This window comes from Paroedura picta, chromosome 10 (assembly GCF_049243985.1).
Source record: "Paroedura picta isolate Pp20150507F chromosome 10, Ppicta_v3.0, whole genome shotgun sequence".
NCBI classification, from domain to species: domain Eukaryota; kingdom Metazoa; phylum Chordata; class Lepidosauria; order Squamata; family Gekkonidae; genus Paroedura; species Paroedura picta.
In genome coordinates this window covers 5,587,336-5,608,685 of record NC_135378.1, presented here as the reverse complement: position 1 = coordinate 5,608,685, position 21,350 = coordinate 5,587,336, and the positions used below count along the sequence as shown (strand labels likewise).

General features: G+C 45.9%; 2 protein-coding genes and 1 long non-coding RNA gene across 11 annotated transcripts in view; 2 read left to right on the top strand and 1 right to left on the bottom strand.

The window, feature by feature from the left end:
• The window catches only part of LOC143819997 (uncharacterized), a 61,055-nt gene extending 59,817 nt beyond the window's left edge, over nt 1-1,238 (top strand). For both annotated transcript variants that reach the window (XR_013225194.1, XR_013225193.1), the window contains exon 4: nt 903-1,238. This is a non-coding gene — a long non-coding RNA (uncharacterized LOC143819997). The remainder of the gene's footprint in view (nt 1-902) is intronic.
• A 3,521-nt stretch (nt 1,239-4,759) lies between these two features.
• Nucleotides 4,760-16,077, bottom strand: LYAR (Ly1 antibody reactive). 6 transcript variants are annotated; one of them, XM_077301644.1, is made up of 10 exons: nt 15,840-16,077; nt 14,051-14,238; nt 12,868-12,982; nt 11,770-11,877; nt 9,129-9,212; nt 8,774-8,902; nt 7,435-7,834; nt 7,108-7,176; nt 5,920-6,005; nt 4,760-5,086 (listed from the first exon to the last, which is right to left on the bottom strand). In XM_077301644.1, the coding sequence occupies exons 2-10, from the start codon at nt 14,170-14,172 to the stop codon at nt 4,952-4,954; spliced, it is 1,248 nt and encodes a 415-aa protein (XP_077157759.1). In that variant the 5' UTR covers nt 14,173-14,238; nt 15,840-16,077; the 3' UTR covers nt 4,760-4,951. The 6 variants fall into 6 exon arrangements, with proteins under 6 accessions (XP_077157759.1, XP_077157755.1, XP_077157758.1 ...); XM_077301640.1 differs by having other exon boundaries at nt 14,051-15,282; nt 15,840-15,998; XM_077301643.1 differs by having other exon boundaries at nt 14,051-15,130; nt 15,840-15,998.
• ZBTB49 (zinc finger and BTB domain containing 49) overlaps nt 16,074-21,350 on the top strand; it is a 20,610-nt gene continuing 15,333 nt past the window's right edge. Inside the window, exons 1-3 of one of the 3 annotated variants that reach the window (XM_077301638.1) lie at nt 16,074-16,244; nt 16,847-17,019; nt 19,176-20,245. In XM_077301638.1, the coding sequence (XP_077157753.1) occupies nt 16,868-17,019; nt 19,176-20,245 (1,222 nt within the window). In that variant the 5' untranslated portion in view covers nt 16,074-16,244; nt 16,847-16,867. Of the gene's footprint in view, nt 16,245-16,275; nt 16,391-16,613; nt 16,722-16,846; nt 17,020-19,175; nt 20,246-21,350 lie in introns of those variants that run through there. The other 2 variants (XM_077301637.1, XM_077301639.1) reach the window with 2 other exon arrangements.

Below are 21,350 nucleotides of genomic sequence, written 5' to 3'. Positions count from 1 at the left end.
TAATGGGGTTTTAATGGGGATTTTAAGACACTGTAACCCGCCACGAGCCGTAAGGGAGTGGCGGGAAACAAATGGAATAATAATAATAATAATAATAATAATAATAATAATAATAATAATAATATTTTAATTACCAATGGATGCTTTATGTACATTGTAATTTGATTACTGGTCTAGCACCATCATAAAGCACAAGCAAGCAGTTCTCAGTTAAAAGTGCCCTTGAACTAGGCTTGCCAATTCCAGCTTTGGAAATTGGTGAAGATTTGGCAGTGGTGCCTGGGGAGGTGGAGGGAGCCCATTGGGGATACAGTGTCTTTCTAAGATTTACATTCCTTCTAGACTCTACTACACAGCCTTTCTCAGCATTTTTACTGTTGAGAAACCCCTGACACATTCTTCAAGCTCCTGGAATCAGGCTTTGACTAGCCCTGGAACCAATGTCAACTGGCCACACCTCCCTGCCACACCCCCCAGAAGTGGCATTAACAGGACTGTGAGGAAGACTATGGTGGGGAGAGACAGGAGGCAGCTTGAGGGGGGGCTGGCGCCTCACCCTCCCAGGCACAGAAACCACACCGGGGGGGGGACACACAATAATTTGTGCCATGCCCCATTAGGGCAGAGGGGAAAGGCCACGGACCCCCAGGGGCATCCTTGCATCACAGGTTTGCTCCAACTCGGTGGTTGATATTCTCACTCCCTTCATCCTGCAAATGGTTACCTAGGCTTGCGTGTTTTGAGGCCCAGCCTTTTGCTCTTTGTAATAGGAATTACTGTACTTGAAGATCAAGACTTCATGTTTGTTCTTTCCAGTAGGCATGAAGGACAAATACGAAGTCACACATCATGGGGCAGCTAGCTCTTTGTGTCAAATAATGCCTGCAATTTTATTTTCCCAGAGTTGTGGAGAAGAATGACTGGGGCTGGAATTGCCTTCTCTGCAAGTAACAATCCACCTGCATTCAGATGTCAACACACCAGCCACAGTGAAGCCCCTGCAGTTCAGGCTCATGCCTGTCCCAGGCCAATGGATATTTTATCTTGCAGGGATCTGTTTTATGCTGTAACCTGCTGCAAGAGGACTTGCTCGAAAGCCACGGGCAATAAATCAAACAAATAAATAAAAACAAAAGTTTTGGACACCCCAGTGAAGAGGGATGTAGACAAACTGGAGCGTGTCCAGAGGAGGGAAACAAAGATGGTGAGGGGTTCGGAGACCAAGATGTATGAGGAAAGGTTGGGGGAGCTTGGTCTGTTTAGCCTGGAGAGGAGACGACTGAGAGGGGATCTGATAGCCATCTTCAAGGATTTAAAAGGCTGCCATGTAGAGCAGTGGTAGTCAACCTGTGGTCCTCCAGATGTCCATGGACTACAAATGCTGGCAGGGGCTCATGGGAATTGTAGTTCATGGACATCTGGAGGACCACAGGTTGACTACCCCTGATGTAGAGGATGGCTCCAGAGGGACAGACCAGAACTAATGGGATGAAATTAATTCAAAAGAAATTCCGTCTCAACATCTAGAAGAAGATCCTGACAGTCAGAACAGTTTCTCAGTGGAACAGGCTTCCTCGGGAGGTGGTGGGTTCTCCATCTTTGGAACTTTTTAAACAGAGGCTAAATAGCCCTCTGACAGAGAGGCTGATTCTGTGAAGGCAAACAGGTGTCAGGTGTCAGTGGATGAGCGACAGGGTTGTGAGTGTCCTATATGGTGCAGGGGGTTGGACTAGATGTCCCAGGAGGTCCCCTCCAACTCTATGATTCTATGATTCTAAATAAATAAATTGCAGACTAGTGGTGAAAACTAAATGCAACCAAATGCATCTGCGATCATGTCAGAAGTTCAGGGTCCTGGAGAGCTTTTCCAGACAGTTTACTGTAATCCAAAATGATGATGGTGTGACCCAGGAAGAAAGCATTTTGAGATGAACAGGGTGATATTGTTCCCATTTGTTTGCTTAAACCACATGCAGATGAAAAACTTAGCTTACCACAGGCAGCAACAAAAGGAGTTTCTTGTCTTCCCCCCACTGTGGTAACAACTTTGTTGCATGCATGGCAAAATAGGAGGAAAACCAGTAAGCAATCTAGGGTCGAGCAAGGTTGTACATTTCATAGAAATAGCAGATAGCGAGAATGCTGATCCCACGGCTGCAGGGACAGCAAACCACCAGGCCTGTCCTTTGGGTAGAAAGTGCTGCCAAGTCGCAGCTGACTTCTGGTGACCCTTGGGGCTTGCAAGGCAAGAGATGGCTCAGGGGTCTCTCACCCACGGCTGATCCTGCTAAGCTTCCAAGATCAGGCTAGGCTGGGCCATCCGTTAATCCAGTGGCTCTTACCTTCCTAACGCCAAGCCCCTTTAATACAGTTCCTCGTGTTGTGGGGACCCCCAGCCGTAAAATTATGCATGTGTTCTTTCACAGAAATTGAACTGAAACTGACCAATGGCATGAAGATCCATTGTTCATGATTGCATATAATTTGGTTTCCCCCCTTCCCCGGGGTTTCTCAGTTCAGTTCTGCCTCTTGTTCCACCATGCCGATCTCACTCTTTTCTGTTGCTCTGAAAAGATGAATGCTGTATCTCGATCTACCTCGCAAGGCTGTTGTATAGACAGCGCCCCCCCCCCCCGGCCAAGCTGCTCACCCTGTTGCGATCCCTGTGAAAGGGTCATTTGACCCCCCCCAAAGGGGTCCTGATCCCCAGGTTGAGAACCACTACGTTAAGGTTTTCTTCAAGAGAGGAGGTAAGTTGTCTTGCACCCATGGTCTGTGACTAGGGTTGCCCATTCTGGTAGGGAAATTCCTGGAGATTTGAGGGTGGAGCCTGGAGAGGACGGGGTTTGAAAAGGAGACAGACCTTATAATGCCGTCGAGTCCACCCTCCAGGGGAAGTGATCTGGAGATCCGTTGTAATTCTGGGGTATCTCCAGGCCCCATGGCCTCCAGGTAGGCCATCTAGAGAGCAAGGGGGCCTCCCTCCTTCCTCAGCACATACACTGACTGGCGCAGCGGGACAAGGGGGCGATCGAGAAGATGCCTCCCTGGCTGTGCCTGTTGGCTCATTCCTCGCTACGGTAACCTCTGGGTGCTCAGTCTGTAGGCTTTCTTGGTGAGCAGCCCTCGGCCCTGGCCTTGAGACTGTGGAGGTCGTCACGACAGCTTGCTGTGCTGTGCTCGATGCCTGTGGCTCAGTGAGTCCCATCCTGACTCCTGGAAGTCAGCAGCAGAGCCAAGCCTGAAAAGTCTGACGATTGCTGCTGCAACCAATCCGGCTTGAAACATGCGGTGCTGACTGCTTTCCTCTTCAGCCCCAGCACTGCCTTTCGGGGGCATCTGCTACCTGCACACGGCATACGGGTCGAAATGTTGGGTTCTCTGAAAACATTTTCACCTTAAAAACAGGCGGCAGACTTCCTGCTTGAAATAGGTCCCTGCTCAAGGGAACCATAATTTTTGGAAAAGGTTCTTTTTAAACCAACCTGATAGAAATTTCTGATCCATTCAATATCTATTCTACAAGAATACAGCGAGATGCACAGTGCCTCACTGCAGGGTAGGGGTGGGGGAGTGTTCATGGACGCGCACACTCCCCCCCCCCCGCGGTGAGGCGCTGGCTGCGGTGGCCTGGAGCGCCCGATTCGGATGCTGCCGAACACAACTCCCCCCACCAAAGTAACAGCTGGCTTCACTGAGTCCTCCGGAACAAGTGTCAAGCAGGGAACTTCTCGTTCAATGACTTCTGGCCCAGCTGAATGTGAAAATCAAATATAGAGTAATGCTCCCTACTGAAGTACTCACGGGTAACTCAATACGCTCTCCTCGGCTGATGGAGCAGAAACGAAACTTAGAACATTTATTCTGTGTGTGTAGGAGTTCTTTTCCCCCTTGAAAGCTTAATTGGGCTTAATGTTGAATATATTGATTGTGAGATCCAGTAACCTGGGACTACAACTCAATGTATAGAACAATAAGCCTTTAAGTTTTACCTTGAATAAAGTTTAATATTTCATCCCTGATTTCTTCCTTAGAGGAAGAGGATGCAGTTTTGTAGGAGCGGAAGGAATGTCTTGGCTTTCTGCATCAAGCCAGAAGTGAGCAGTGACTCATGAAATTTCATTCCTTGCCACAAATTGCTCACCAGGCTATGCTTTCATTCCACCCTTTGCTTTGCAATAACAGTAATAATAACATTCCTGCTTATCTGAGTCGGTGGGATGGAATGAGGAGGGGCAACATGATAAACTTCCTCATCCCTCCAGCCTGTTCCACCAAACCTGTACAGCTGTTCCTCCCTAGAAATTATTTTTAATGTCTTAAATACTTATAACCCACATTTCTTCTTGGCTTTAGGCAGCTTTCCAGGGGTTGGAAGTGGCTTCAAAACCAGAGTGGAATGCAGGAAAATGTCTATGCATGGAGTGGCAGGGCACTAGCACCATCTGGGCTGCCCAATGAATCAACTTTTTATCTGCCATCCTCAGAGGATGGCATTACTGACGCCAACAGGACTGCTCCTGCTCACATGCCTCCATTTTGCAGTGAAATGGGATGTTAAATGCCTTCAAGTATGCACAGCGGCCCCAAATACGCTACTTTCAGTTGTGACTATCCTGGGGAAAGTTACTTTATCTGGAAGAGAGCAAGTGGCTTACTGATACAAAGTATTATATCTGAATATATGACACACATTTGCTCCTCAAAAACAGTCACATGCTCCAGATCAAAAAAGAAAACCTGTGATTCGATATACTCCTCAAGCAAGATTTTAATAGTTTTTTTTTGTTCTTTTACAAAAATATACATTTTAAAAAGTAACAAATACATATTAGAAGTGATGGGCAAAAGAAGTTCTGACATAGATAGGAAAACAACAGAAAGCCACTTTTCATGTATGATTCTAAAACTGGACCTAATGTACAAAATTAGATCATTTGAACATAAGGAGCTATTTTAGAAGTTTAACTTTTTCCTTTAAAACTTTAAATTTAGGATTACTGTTGACTTTCTTATTGAATAAAGCCAGAATTTCCTCTTCAGATTTATGCTGGTTGCCTGTGACTGCAAAATACTGGGCTAAGACCTGTACAATAAACAACACATATCAGAGGTGAGAAGAGCTGGAGCATGCATTCTGCAAGCTTGGAATAAGGAGTGGTTTGAAACATTTGTACACAAAGGGATTGAAGCAGAATTAGAAGTTTTAAAACATCCTAAATATGGAGTGGATCCTGAGCAGAAATACCCATTACCCCTCTTATTATGAGATAGAGCAGTGGTCCCCAACCCCTGGTCCGGAGACTGGTATCGGTCCGTGGATTAGTTGGTACCTGGCCGCGGCTCCTCCTTGTCCTTCTCCCTGACTGCTGCCTCAGGGGCTGCCCTGCCACTCTGCCACTGGCTCACCTTTGGTGCTCTCCAGCAGCCGCCATGGCTGGGCTTCCCCTCGGCATGGCACTGCGCAGCTGCTGCTGGCAGCACCCCCCCCCCAACACACGGTGGGAAGTCAGGGGCACTGGCGGGAAAGCAAGTGGAGCAGGAGCTCAGGCGGCAGCGATGTCTCTCAGCAAAAGACTACCCCCCTCCCGGGCCTCAGTAAAATTGTCAAGCGTTGACCGGTCTCCAGTGATAAAAAGGTTGGGGACCACTGAGAATAGATTCCTTCAGGGATTCTGAGATAGTAATTGTTAAAAGGTAGCAAAAATATGTAAGAGCAAATATTTAACAAAGAAGAAATCAATTCTGTTGTTATGAAGTTGATTAATTATGGAATTTGAAATCAAAAATGTTGAATAAAAATGTATCCCAACAGGACTATTATTGCATTCTATAAATTATAAAATAAAGGGGATGCCTGAGGGAAATGCTTTCTGTTTCATACACCCCGTGTTACATAATGATTTTTGATATACATACCTTTTTCCTTAATTTCTTAATGGCGATTTCATGGTCAGGTGCTTGTCTCAGAACAGCCTTTATGGTTCCTTTCCAGTTGAATTTACCTGTACAGTTCATAAACATACACAACCACACTGAGATTAAAATTAGCATGGTATAGTTGTTAAGAGCGGAGGCTTCTAATCTGGTAAACTGGGTTTGATTTCCCGCTCCTCCCCCACATGCAGCCAGCTGGGTGACCTTGGGCTCGCCACAGCACTGAGAAAGCTGTTCTGACAGAGCAGGAATCTCAGGGCTCTCTCAGCCTCACCCACCTCACAGGGAGAGGTGTATGGAGAGGAAAGGGAATGTAAGCTAAGTGTGGCTCTTTGAGGAGAGGCAGAGGGGAAAAGCTGGGCCAGATCAGACCCCTCCTCTTGCATTTGTGGAACAGTATGAGTCTGAATGAATTCCTCTGGGCAGCAGCAGCAAAATATTATCACGTCTTCATGGCTGCCAAGATTTCATTCCAGCATCAGCTGTCAGGTTTACAGGGAATCACCTGACTCAGAATTCACCAAGTGGCTTTGCTGCCACCACCAGCAGCAGTGCATAGACTTGAAATTCCTTAGTCAATTGTAGTCAATCTTACTGAAACCTGAACTCTACAGTCATTTCTGATTAACAAGCTAGCTTAGCAATACAAGAGAGGTGGCCCACCACAACTATCATAAATGTATCACAAAGTCTTGATTACTTCTGTGCTAAGCTTGCCTCTGAGCATCAGCAGAGTACAAATTTAACATTTCCATTCCAAGTTTTATTAACTTACAACTTCAAACCAAGCCTCTTTAACACTTGGTCATATGCAAGATATCTAATCTGATATCACAAATATATAACTGCTCCTCATTTACTAGAACCAACAATATAAAATTCAAAAAGCAGCATGAAAGACAGGTCCTTGCCCAGAAAGAATCAGAAACTGAATTTACTGGGGGGGGGGGACTTGGGGGAAACAGGAAAGGTGAAAACAGGCCAGAATATCCAAGTGGGATTTCAACTGTGTTGATAATCACTCCCTGCACTTTCACATTAATACTAATACTCCCTACTCCCCCACCCCAAAATAAAGCCCATCTGAGCTGCTTTCGTTTATAAATACCACAACAATATTTAGTATTTAAATTACGTAATGTGAATACAAGCCTTTCAAAATAAGGTTACCTTGATGCTCGTCCTCCTTTCCCTCAATTACTGGACAATTCCTCCTTTGTATTTCAATGCAAGATTCCTCTAAATGAACAAGGAGAGAAAATATGAAGAAAGGTCAACCAGATGGGGTCGTGTTGGGATCACACAGTGAAGATGGAGCATTCAGCTGCCATTCAAAGGGGAAGCCGGAGGGCGGTTGGACTCGTCTGCAGCTTCTCAAGGCATTCATCCCGGCCAAGGCTTGCAGCCCGCTGGGGTGGGGGAAGTCGCTCCTGTTCTTTGCTCTAAGATGCTGCCTGGTCTCACTAACAGGAGGAGGGCCAAATGCCACTTCTGTACCTTCCATGGGGCTGTGCTTGCACTTCTTGGCACTGGGCCCGCTCCCCGCCCGCTCCTCCAAAGGAAGGCCATTGCCGTTGACTCCTGGCTCCACGGCATCAACTGCTTGCCGCTTCTTCTTTTTCTTCACCGTCACACAATGGCTCTGAACTACCTGATCAACCTCTTCCTCGCATTTGTCTTCCTTAGACTTTTTGTCCTGTTGTTGACTTTGTAGCCTTAACTCTTTTTTCTCCTTTTGGACATTTTGCCTCTCTTCTTTCTGTTCCCTTTTGCTCTTCTTCTTTGTCAGTGGCTCTGATTCTGCTACATCCTCTGCTAGCAGCTTTGGTGTAACTTCACTTTTTTCACACCAATTTCCACCTGTGCCTTGTGGCTTTTCTTCTTTCGCACTTGGTCCCTTTAAATGAGGAAGACAAGTGGCCAGTTGAGAAGACAACGTGCTAAGTTATAAATGATGTATTTTATGTGGTTAAAGGAGCAAAATTAGGTTACGTTTGATCAGATAGTAAGTACTGCATATATTTCTTCCTTTTATAGCATTTCTGGTTTTTTCTAAGGGAAAAAAACAGATTTTTTAATTCCCTTGTGGCTTGAAATATTCTGGAAACTGTACATCTCTAGCAACAGCACAGACTCCTCAGAAATAATCACCACCATAGAAGACTGAACACATAATCACCAACAGGGGATTGGTTTGGGTGGATCTGCTCCACTAGCAGTGTGTTCTCCTCCAGCACAAAACGGAGCTTCCCCACGTACTCTTGAGAAGGCTCCCTCCCCCCCTTCCAAAAGATTATTTTCTTTAAAAAGGGAGGAAGCCTGAGGACACTGCCATAGGCACTCTCATATCATCTGCCTGGCTACAAGTCTCCCCGGAGGACAGCAACCCTGCAGACATGCCTGGACCTCTCAGTAGCTCGCAGCATCATTGGCCATGCTAATCTCCTGGAGTTCTACCTGTCATATTTTTATCCCTACTTTTCTCCAGCTGGCTAAAAACAGCACACACATTTTTCACCTCCCCAATTTCATATGCACATCTTTGCGAGGCAGGTTAGGTGGAGAAAGATCATGCCCATATGGCTTTGTGCCAAGAATTCCATGTCGGACAGCACTTTAATGCTTTCAAGCATCCTCAAACACCCAGCCTGCAAACTTTGGAAATGGGGAGCCAGTTTGCTGTAGTGGTTAGGAGCGCGGACTTCTAATCTGGCATGCCAGGTTCGATTCTGCACTCCCCCACATGCAACCAGCTGGGTGATCTTGGGCTCACCACGGCACTGATAAAACTGTTCTAACCGGGCAGTGATATCAGGGCTCTTTCGGCCTCACCCACCTCACAGGGTGTCTGTTGTGGGGAGAGGAATGGGAAGGCGACTGTAGGGAAAAGCGGCATATAAGAACCAACTCTTCTTCTTCTTCTTCTTTGTACTGGCTGCTCTTTGGAGATGAAAATGGGCTTCCTCTGAGGGTCAAAGGCAGACACATCATGCTGATAAAGTGCAAACTGCTTTGCCATTTCAAGCTGAATGGCCTAGTATTTCAACCCCAAGTAAGAAAGCATCATGCCTAGCTGGAGTGATGTAACCGGAAAACAAGGCCATTTTTCCATTTAAACATGTTAAATGTCTTTTTGTATCAAACTGAGTCATAAAACTGCGTACCTACAAGCATATCTTTGAGGTGCTTACCTTCTTGGTAGCTTCTGAAAATATTTCCCACACCTGATCTTGTAGAACTGTGTTGTATATTTTCAAACTGTTTTTCATCCAATTCTGTTGAGAAGAAAAGAGAAGATAATCTTCCATCTAATACATGGGTTCCCAAAGTGGGTGGTGGAAGGATCCAGAGGGGCAGACGGGGGGCAGGAGTCTGTCTCTTCCTGCTGCGGCTGAATTTTCTTAGGAAGAGATGTTCCAAGGTGGCTTGCCATTGCCTGCCTCTGGGTAGTAGCGACCCTGGACTTCCTTGTTGGTCTCCCATCCCGGTGGTCACAAGGGTCACCCCTGCTTAGCTTCCTGAAGAAAACGACCTCTTCAGAGGGTGGGCTGGATGGGTTCATATTCCTGCAGGCTCTGTCCTTCCCAGGCTCTACCCAGATCTCCAGGAATTTCTTAACCCAGCATTGGCAATCCATCCCCAAATGTCTCCATCTTCAGGAGGCTGGAAAGGCCTTCTGTTTGCTCCTGGCCAAGGGATTTCCCATTACTTGCTTCTCTCTCTCTCTTTCCCCATCTGTATTTCTCCCCAAAGAGGACCCAAAGCAGCTTTTACAAATGACTTTTACAAAAAACTAAAATATGACGGATGCACAACAACCCAAGAAGAAGTGTGGGCAATATAGTGTTTTGAATCTGCCATTGGCAAATTCATGAGGAATATTGTGTGTATTCATATGTGTGCCAAAGGGGGCATCAGGGATGTCGCCTGAGAGCTGAGGGGACAGCAGCCCCAAACACTTTAGGAATGACTGAATATGTGACTACCTATCGCCTTATCCCCCCCCCCCCCCCGCCCTGCAGGGCTCTTCATTCTGTGGGTACAAATCTGTTCGTGGTTCCTGGCCCATCAAGAAGTGCAGCTGGCTTAGACCAGGGCCTCTATCTGGTCGAATGAGCTCCTGGAAGAGCTGAGGACCCTGCTGGAGCTTGTACAATTCTGCAGGGCCGGCAAGACAGAGCTCTTCTGCCAGGCATTTGGTGCAGAGAAGATCTATGGGCCCCTCCTCGGCATAAAATCTAAATAAATAATAGCCAGACCATCCAGCTAACCCTTATCACATCCCCCCACATGAGGTGCATCAGGGGCTGTTGAGCTGATGGAATGGGAGGGCAGGGAGCGTTAGATATTTCGCTGCTGGGGGATTGTAAAGGTGGGTTTTATTGTGAGGTTTCTACTCTGTAACCTGCTACAAGCCGGCTAGGCTGGGAGGGGCGTGAAACAAATTGGACCAACCCATCAATCAGTGCATGCTTCCATTTCTTAAGCATCTGGTAACAGCCAGCATCAAATGGTTATCCATATCTAAGAGGATGGAATAAACTATATGGGGGTCCCCAACCTCTTGGCGCCTATAGGCATCTTAAGATGGTGGGTACAACCACAAAATGGTTGCCAAAAGAGGCAGAGACAACTGCAAAAAGTCAGGGAGCAAGTTTAAGAGGAACTCTTCAACATTTTAAGAAGCTCTGCTGAACACAATATCTTTAAACCTGCACAATCAATCAAATATCTAGTGGCCAATAGGAAGCTCTGCTGGGTGAAAGTCCCTGATGGGCAGGTAGCAGGAAAAGTGTCAGGGGTGCCATCATGCCCATGCATACTTTACTGAGGCCCCCATGCTAGGTGGACTCATATAAGCCTGCGCTTCCAACCTTACAGTGGCAAACAGAGCTGACATGGGAAGGCAGATCACAAGCAACCAGGCAAAACTCTGCAGGCTGGCAAGAAGCTGTATTTGGAAACGTTAACATTTTAGACAGTCTTGGAATTAACAACAGAGTGGGTGTTGATCAAAATTCCTGCTGCAGTAAGTCAGGCTTTGTCTCCTCATCCCCCCATCCCTTTGCTAACAGAAATTAAGCACTTGAAGGAGCCACCCATTCACACAGCCACCATTTTAACCACTGATGCAATCTCTAATCAAAGGGAAAATGTGGCAGTAAGGAGAGCTGACAACAGCAGGAGGCAGTGAAGAAGAGGCAGCAAACCAACCAGCCCAACTTTGAAAGAAGAGTTTTGAGATTGGTTCTCGATGGGAAGGGGGACAAGAGACTGAAAAAATATATCAGAGGACAGTGTTTTTTGCATTTCCTCCTTTTACACTGACTTAACTATTGCAGAACTTCTGTATAGTAGAGAATTTTTTGTAGCATGCTCCAGACCAGTGTTTCTCAACCTGGAGGTCGTGACCCCTTTGGGGGTCAATCGACCCTTTTCCCAGGGGTCACCAAGGCTGCTGCTGCAGCTGCTGTGCCGCCACCAAATGCGGCAACCCCCTTTGGGTTGCCAAGGCCGCTGCCACAGCAGCCTCAGTGACCCAAAGGGGGTTGTGGCATTAGGAAGGTTGAGAACCACTGCTCTAGACAGAGCATACCACCATTTTGTTTATGAGCTTACTGGCCCTCACTGCTGTCAACCACAACCTGAGACTACCAGCTGGAAGGCAATACTCTCCTTGCCACTTGGCAGGATGACACAGACAACCGAGTGCACAAACCCAGAACATCTTGGGCTCTTTTCAGGAAATCTTATTACTCAATCATAACTTTCTCCCTGATAAAGGAACCTCAGGGGGCTCTAAACACAGTGCAAAAGCCTTGAATAACATACCTGAAACTTTGCCTTTTTCCTTGGAATATTGTCAAAGGCATTCATTTGCTGTAAGATATCTCTGACTTTGGGGCTAATGTTCACTTTTTCTGTTGCTTCATGAATCTTCTGCAAACACAGCAGTAAACACAACCATCCTCAACAGCAGGAAAATCAGACATATGCTCAAGACTTGCAATCATCACCAAAGGCTACAGGTGGGCACCTTTCTACTTTTATCCACACAGGACTAAGCAGATTTTCCCAAATCACAAAAAATAAGACCCAATATTGTGTCTGATTTGATTAAAAGATGGCATCAGGTAGCAGAGTTTGTGGAGTTTCTCTGTTATAGCTTTTTTTATTCTGATTGCTTCCATTTCTTTCATTCTCTTGCTATCTTCCTGAGGACTGTGAGTTTAGAGAAGCTGAAGATTTATTTCTGGAGTTTTTTAACTCTTCCTGATCAACCCTCCCTGACAGGCAAAGTAAGGAGGCTGAGGCTTTTAAGCTTATCTGATAAGTAACTCCTTCTCTTTTAAACTATGTTAATCAAATGAGAAAGAAAAAAATGCAAGCTAAAGAATCAAGTCCTCCGGCAGTCTTGGCAAAGCACCCTCGTATTGAAGCTTTTTTGAAAAATCCTGATAGTCAAGACTATGGAAGCTCCATGCCTGATGTTTTGCATGAGGGCTATGAGATCCAGGAAGAACTATCTTGTGATTAAAAGACCAAAGTCATCATTTAGTGTTCTTTAAAATCAACCTTCCGTGAAGCATATAGGAAATTCTCATTCCTTCACTTCATTTCAGCTAAAGCATATTAAGTGCTGAACTCCAACAAGTCCCAGCAGCCAAAAGAGTTTTCTTACATCCACTGCATGTAAACTGTTTGAACAAGTTGCAATAACCACACTGCCCAAGGACCTCCATTGTAAATAAGGGCACAGAGATGAGAACAGTCTCCAATTTCACACTTTACAACTCTAAGAGAACAAATCTGACTGTACATTGGAGAACACATGATCTAGACAACTATACAGATGTCCTAATTCAGGCTGGAGAGAATAAAATTTAACAATGTTACCAAACTTACATATGATTTCTTTTTGTGTTTTACCTGAATCCATTCCTGCTGTTTGATATCTCCTTTGTGAGTTTTGGCCTCATATCCCTTGCCACCATACTTCTGATCTTCGCTTACACACTTCACATGACATTTATAATCCTCGCCCCTTTGAAAAGAAGAGCGTGTACAAAACTAGTGATTTACACAGATGACACTTTTAATGCCGTACATCAGCTATGGACACAGGAAAGGCCCTCAAGTGAGCCTGACTGGGTTTTAGCACACCATTAATCCAGCTCATGGAGGCTGCTTAGGCTCTGTTACAGAACTTATCCCAGTTGGACTGCAAACCTATGAAGAACTAGGCACGGACTGATATCAAAGGGATTAGTTTTGTTCAGGAGTTGACTTATGAAGCACTCTTTGTCCTGCTGTTGGCCAAGCATCCCCCTGAAGCCCAAGAGTGCTTGTTGTGCAAGCAAAGGATAACACCTGAGGAAGGACTCTCTTTCCCACCTTCCTCAGAAGAATGGAGATTATAAAATTTTATTATTAGATTTCTTAACTGCACCCTCCACACAAGTGGATTCGGGGCAGTTGACAACACTTGTCAATTAAAACCAAGCCTGAATAATATACAATGGAAATGTGACATGCAGGGATATTTTCAAGATCAAAATTCAAGGAATCTCTTTCAGTAGGACCAGCCAAACTTTCAGAAATTCTGTACAGTCACATCCCACCTTCCTCCCTCTGTAAGATCTCCAACTTGCAGAGTAAGGCACAGATGATGCCATGCAGGGAAGGAGGCTGGGCACAAGCATGCTTGTTTTCAGCCCCTGCCTCAGTGCACGTATGCAACTGCATCTAGGAGGTTGCTGGGTGCACATCCCCCCTCACTGTGATGAGTGTTAGAGATCATGCAAAGGGGGCGGCCACTTCCTCCATATGGCTGCACTCTGCAGATGATGCCACCAGGATCTCCATGCTCGATTGCTGCCTCTTAGTATAAACAAGAGGGCTGAGTCTGTGGCCTGCCCATCATCTTTCCAAAGCAGAAAATGAGGAGAAACCTCTGAACAGTCCCCTGCAGGAGAAATGCTAGTTTGAACAAAGAGGGGATAATTTTAGCACCTAGTTTTACACATACATTACTTAAAAGCAATTGCCCTCTGAGGAAGATGTTCAGCAGAGTACCAGGTTTCATCATGTATCAAACAATGAAGCTACCTACCAGAAATCTTTTCCACAATCCATACAGGAAAGATATTCACAGTGCCGGCACATATTCACATGCTTTTCAACCTGTACCTTCTTCACAGACTCCCCACAGGAGTTACATGTAAAAACCACCATTTTGAAGTTATGCAAAGGAACCTTTTTCTTCAAAGAACGTTAGAACTACTACTTTACCAGAAAATTCTAGAAATCAATTTAAAAGAAACACATATTAAGTCTGGTATAACATTTTGGTTATTGTTACTTACATAGTACAAAGGCCTGAACATACCTTCTCAAGCAGAAAACTATTCAATTGACATTTAACAAATTAATACCTCTAAGACACAACTGCCATTCTGGTCAGAGGCAGAGCAGCCACTGTCTTTTCTTTGGCTGGTCCTCTGGACAAGAGCTCTAGTCCCAGGAGGAAGGGGCTCAAGTGTTCACTCAACATGCATTGGAATGGGAGGGCAGGTATAAGAACAGCCAAACCTGTATTTTTAAACTGTTATAAGTGGCTTTGAGGTGTTTATGGTTAAAAAAAGAGTAGGAATAAATAAAACACTGGATATAGCCTCTCTCCACGTGTATACTTAGCACCCCGGAAGTTAAGGAATTCACTTGCAGAAATATTTGTGAACATTTTTTTGCTGAGTAAATTGTAACTTAAGCTCCATACTTTAATACCATGGCTTTGGCAAAAAGAGAACTATCTCGCTCCTTACTTCATTAATTCCTGAGATTTTTCATATCTTATTTATTAACTGACATCAAATATTTATAAGCAAATATTGTAGGTTTCATTTTCCCCATCATTTTGAGTTTCCAGAGCAAAGGAGCCTGTGAGGTGTTCAATGTCACAAGGCCGTATTTAGATATTAACTTACATTGTAATGGTAAATATTGCCGTTTAACGTAGGCTGACAATATTTAGACTTCAGCTAATGATCTGCCTTTCTTGTTGATATTCAGGCAGATTCCAGGATACATTCCAAAACCTTTTCTGTTCCTTCTTGTTTTGAGGAGGAAGGACGAAGCATAGATGCCAGATTCTGCTACCATTTCCAGCTATCCATCCAATAAAGATCTGCCACTAGAGAGCAAGGACTGTTGCATAACACCCTTCAGAAATGTTGTGTTCCTGCCTGACTCCCCACACTGTGGATCATCTGTTCCCTTAGCAGCCAGCCCAGCCCTCCAGAGAAAGCCTTATGGCGTTTTCTTTTTTGGAATGTAGAATGTATTCTAAACAGAGAAGAGAGAATTACACTTGGGAACACAATTGATTTAACTCTTTGAAATTCTAGGCCTTAATTTTTGCCCAGTATACCCTATAAAGGATGAATTTGGCATGTACTCAGGATGACAGGCAAGCAGAAACGTGGGTGGTTTTAACCTCTCTAGCAACATAGTTTTCAAAAATTGAAAAACGTTCTTAATATCCATGTTCCTAGAGACAAGATCAGCCATATTTCACCAAATTCAAGATGTAATGTTTCAGCAATAATCAACAAGATTCTTCCAAAAATGAGGCCGCGCAGGGATCAATAAGAGGCCCTAGAAGAGACGGAAAGTTGAGCGCAACTGGCCGGGTGTCCGGAAGGGGCTCCTGTTCCTAGGAAAGCCCCCCCCCCCCCGTGGGGCTGAAAGTGCCCTCCAGGCCACAGGGCTCCTCACTCCCGGAGGCTGCGTCTCCCCACACGCCGCCCCCCCGCCCCCCGCCCCCCGCCTCAGGGCGACGCTCAGCCCGGGCCGCGCCGAAGCGGCTGACACGGCTCTCGGCAAGGGGAGGGGCCACTCACTCGGAGCGCGTTCCCGTGTTGGGGAGGTGGAGCGTTCCCACGTGCGCGTGTCTCGAGCACCGGCTCTTCCGTCTCAAACCTCGAGCCTCGCGGTGGCCGGAACTTCCGGCCGAGGACCATCGCCCCGCCCAGATAACGAGACCGGAAGTGACGCACAAGGAGGCGGCTTTGGGTCTCCGTCGCCCCTTCGCGGGCCCCGTTCGAAATTACTCCCGACGGAGACGCCGCCCCTGAAGGAGGCTCTCGGGTCGCCTCGCGATAGGCGGCTGCGCCGGAAGCCGCTGGGAGCCAGCGAGAGAGAAGCCTAGAGCGCCCATCGGCCGCAGCCGCATCCGCCGTGACCGGCTTACCTGTGCAGCGGAAGTGACGAGTCGGAAGGATGGGCGTGAGAAGGGGCCTGCCCAGGTGGGTGCCCGCCGCCAGGAGCGCATGCGCATCGCCTTTCTCGGGCTCCCGGGCATCCTCGCTATGGCGTCGGCGGGGCAGGAGGAGGTCCTGGTGCAGCTAGAGGGTGTCGGCGACACTTGAAGCTCTGTGGCACCCAAGCGGCTGTGAGGCTCTTTTCCCTGCGGAAAGATTGGGGGTGGGTGGGTGGTTCTGGGCCCGTGCTTATGCCCAGGGAAATGCCGATCACCACTTTGAGGTCAGGAGGCAGATTTCCTTCAGGGCAGACTGGCCAGGGAGTCTGGGGTTTTTTTTGGGGGGGGGGGGAGGATCATCTGTTCATGGAATTGGGGTGGGCAATCTGCAGAGGGTTGGACTAGGTACCCAGGAGGTCCCTTCCAACTCTACCATTCTATGAAACCGTCCTCTTGATTGTGTGCAGATAGTGCCCCCCTCTCATGGCAACGAGTTTCAGTGTTTCTTTGAACCGGCCTAGAGGTACGGTGTAATGCACCTAGCTGGCTCTCTTGAGCAAAGCTTTAAGAGTGCAAACCCTTGACCTTATTTTGATTTGCCGGTGGGTCTCTTATGTTTCCCTAAAGATTTTAATTTTTTTCTGGCAGGTAACTTCAGCATAACCTAGAATGGACACTGTTGCCAGCCACAGCTGCCACCTCCTTCAGCAGCTTCATGAACAGCGCATTCAAGGCCTTCTCTGTGATTGCATGTTGGTGGTCAAAGGGGTCTGTTTCAAAGCACACAAAAATGTGCTAGCTGCTTTCAGCCAATATTTCAGGTATGTCACGTTTAAGTACTAAACATATCTGAAAACAAGTTGATTGGCCGAGTAGGACTGTGTTGCAATGAATGCTGAGGACAGAAATCATTATGGTGCTGATACACAGGCAGATGTAGGGGGAAGAAAAAACAAAAGAGTAGAATAATTCGAATGAGGCCATTGCATAACTCTAGGCAGACTAGGAGATAGGTTGTCACCACATTTTTGAAATTAGTTGTTATGCCAAGAGAAGACTTGATGCTGATTTGGGATTTGTGAATATGTCAGTCATTTTAACTCCGAAATGCCTCATCTTATACATAAATCATTTCCAAAGCCATAATTTCCAGATTACAACTACAAAAAGGATAAAAGAACACAAACCCATCCAACCTAGAACTCAAGCCTATAATTTACTAACAACGTGCTATCCAGTGCCCCTCCCCCAGCACAAATTCACACAAATTTTGGGAACCAACTTGGTGTTGTGGTTTGGAGCATGGACTACTAATCTGGTGACCTGGGTTTGATTCCCTGCTCCTCCTCTACATACAGCCAGCTGGGTGACCTTGAGCATGCCACAGCAGTGATGGAGCTGTTCTGACCGAGCAGGAATATCAGGGCTCTCTCAGCCTCACCTACCCCACAGGGTGTCTGTTGTGTGGAGAGGAAAGGGAAGGTGACTGTAAGCCTCTTTGAGACTCATTCGGATAGAGAAAAGCGGCATATAAGAACCAACTCTTCTTCTAAACAACCCCCAACAAACCACAGCCTTACAATCCACCAAGAATTTAACAATATCAACTACCCCATTGATTTCCCCAGCACACACCCAGACACGCTCTATACTATTACAACCCGTGATAGAAAAGAACAAAATCCACGAACACAATACAGTAGAAATTAAACCTAATACATACATCAAAAGATAACCTGACTAGCCAAGGAAGTAAAATACTTCTTTCATCCACCCATCACTCAATTCAAGTAGTAACATAGCCTGAGATATCTATAAAGATAATTGGATCTGAGTGCATACAGGAAAAAATGCATACAAAGAAATAACCAACCCCACATAGGAAGACAAACTCAGATGGAGGAAGGCAAATAAGCCATAAACGGCCAAAGGAAATAAGAAAAAAACAAAACTAGGTAACACCAGAGTGTACACCACAGAAATAAGAAAAGAAGGAAGACCTCAACAAATAGAATAACAACATGAACACTCCACAAGAGCAGAACAAAAATGAAGAGACAACAGGAAGGGGCCCCAAAGTGCCAGAGATCCCAATCATAAGGGGAAAGGGTTGAGACGGCAGTAGGAGGAGGTGGTGTACAAGTTATGTTTACACTAACCTCCGTCCCATCCCCTGATATCCAGGGGTGGAGACTAGGGGGAAGAACCTACCTCCAGCACTGATGCTGTGTAATGCCAGGTGGATCAATGATAAGACTGACACACTGCAAGTCTACTTTGCAGAGCAGAAAATAGATCTGGTGTATGTGATGGAAAGTTGTGATGGGTCAGGGAGGGCAAAGGGCTGCTGGGGACTGGTTGCGGACCGCAGGACATAGTTGTGGGGAATGTTGGTTCTAACTATCTTTTGGGTGTTACGGCTTATTCTGTTTTTATTCTTTCACTTTGTAAACCGCTTCAAGACGACATTGTCTAGAGAGGTGGGATATATGTCTCAATATAAATAAATAAAATAAACACACCTGGCCAGGTACACTGGAATAATACCTTTTCCTTACACATTCTGTTAATACTGAAATGTCCCCAACTGCTTTTTCATCTAAAATCTTGGGGCTTATTCATTTTGTTTGTCATGTTCCCATGCATACAGAACCATGCCAAATAACACATGCTTCATATGAGAGAGTAAGCCAAGATTTCAGTCTATGAACTACTTGAATTAAATTCACTCAAGTTGCATTGGGGGGATTTTTAATTGTCCTAAATTGTTTTTGCACAAAAACTGAAAGTAATGGCTGAAAAGCAACCATGTGTGGAAATGCAAATCTGGATGGCCTTCACAGTGGTTCAACATGTAAATAATGGGTCTCAGTAAGTGCGGCAAGGATTAGTAACTGAATTTTCTGTAGTGCTGTTGAAGATGGGCTGTTCTTCACGCTCCTACCCTGTCAACAGCCTGTGCCTCTCCCTTCCACAGGACTCTCTTTCAGAACTCTCCGGGCCAGAAGAATGATGTCTTTCATCTGGATATTAAAAATGTTGGTGGAATAGGGCAAATCTTGGACTACATGTATACTTCCCATCTTGACCTAAACCAGGAAAATGTACAAGCTATTTTGGATATTGCACAGTGTCTGCAAGTGCAGAATGTCTTGAACGTGTGTCGTTCCTTTCTAAAATCCTCAACAATTTTGGAGCAGCCTTCAAGTATGCCTTGTCACAATGCCTTCCCATTGCAAGATACTTTGGCTGCAGATCCTAATTGTGAGACCTATGATGCCAGTTTGCTGTGTGCTTGCACTGCACCTGCACAGCCCAGCAAACAGCCTGTTGCCCTTCCCATCTCTTCTGGTGATGTAAACAAACCAAAACAAGCTTCCATGGATGCTGATTGCACAACTCTCCCACTGAAGCAGCCAAATTGTTATTACAAACTTCGAAATTTTTATAGCAAGCAGTTCTATAAGCAAACCATTTGTCCCAGCAATGAACAAACACCAGAGTCATCCTTTGCTTTTAGTTCCTCTACAGAATGCAGCGCAGTTGAAAATAATGCTTCTTGTATCATCAACCACTCAGAATGTATTTTGGAATCCACCGATCATTTGCCTTCAAACTTCCTGGTTCAGCCCTTAAATGAGTGCAATGAAGACCAGGATTCAGAAAGCACACCTTTACAACTACCTGAACAGGTGAGACTAAAAAAAACAGTGCCTCTTAAAAAACTGAACTTCCTAAGGTCCCACAAGTCTTCAGACTTAAGTTCTTCTGAACCTAAAATTGGTGATGGGGACATGGCCAGGGAAACTGAGTCAGAAAGAGGAAGCGACATGCAGAGAACAAAGGCTGCAGCTGCTGAAAACCAAGAAGAGCTAATCAGTTCTGAAGACTTGGAGCAAAATGCCAAGCTTGAGCCATCTCAGGAACTTTCTGAGGCCAATGGCCAGCCCCAGGTTTTCCTTTCGGAGAGACAGTATCCTTGTGCATTGTGTGGAAAAGCTTTTAAACACCCAAGCAATCTGGAGCTCCACATAAGATCTCATACAGGTACAATTATTGAACACTTCCAAACTCATTATAATGTAATGCTGTAGTGAAAAGATAAGTAACTTCCAGTTCTAACAACTGGAAAGGCTTGTTTTGTAATCTGTTTTCCAAAGGGAGATTCTGTGGAGCAAAAGGCACAGTACGGTAAATCATGGTGAGTTGCACTCAAACAGTGATTTGAGCTTCCAAACATAACAGCGAACCTATGTTTGGGGAAGCTGTTGGTCTCCCCTCTTTTCATCACTCTTGTTCCTGTGGTGCAAGGATCTGCATAAATAGACCAGGAGCTGTCATTCCGGTTTATCAGCTCAGCCATTGCCCCAGATTACTACACAAGTGAGGGGTGGGGGTTAAGAGTGCTGAACTGTGCTCAGGGAGGGTTGGGTCATGAAACATGCTGCACAGTGCGGAGCCAGTATCTCAGAGCAGGTGTGAGAATAAAACAGAGGACAGGCGATCCATGTTTGCTCCTTGGAGGAAGAGCAGCATAAAGGTGAATTATAATCCCAGTGCTGTGAACACGCACATACACACTTCGGAGCATGGGACTGGATCTTACGTTTGTGCAAAAGGGGAGGAGTCACAGTTTCAGCTCTTTCCCCACCTTCCCTCAGCAGCCCTTTGCAACTGACAAAGGTTGTTGTGGTGGGTCTTGAAACTGCTGTAGACCAGGTGTCCTGGGCAGTGTGACTCGTCTTCCCTCTCCGTAGAGGTGGCAGAGGACAGGTCACCCAATTTATCTTGCTATGAGCATTTCTTCCTGTCCTTGAAGCTAATTGAGGTGTGTTCAGGATGCTCTGGGCTCTCTTCATGAGAGTGGGCTGTGCTTGCCTGCTCCCTCCCCTGCTTTGTGCCCTCTGGTTCACTTATTTCCACCTGAGTAGAAATAGTGCTTGGTCATGGCATCCAAAGCTGTGCGTTCTGGTTTGTGCTTACCCAGGGTGTGAAACTCCCTGTGCCCAGGGAGACCTGGGTTCAAATCCCAGCTTGCACTTGGAGGGCAAGCACAAGCCATAATTTTTGGGTTTGGAAGAAAAGATGATTTTGTGCTGAATCAGAAGTAACTAATTGAAGCATTGTGCACAGGGCACAATGCACAGTGCAC

What these genes read in the sequence shown, in the direction of transcription:
- LYAR (XM_077301644.1), bottom strand. Translation starts at nt 14,172, where the DNA reads ATGGTGGTTTTTACATGTAACTCCTGTGGGGAGTCTGTGAAGAAGGTA. An exon ending in CACAACAGACACCCTGTGAG is followed by an intron (nt 7,835 to 8,773) that starts GTGGGTGAGGCC and finishes CCTCATTTAAAG; the next exon opens with GGACCAAGTGCGAAAGAAGA. An exon ending in CAAGCACAGCCCCATGGAAG is followed by an intron (nt 7,177 to 7,434) that starts GTACAGAAGTGG and finishes TTGTTCATTTAG; the next exon opens with AGGAATCTTGCATTGAAATA.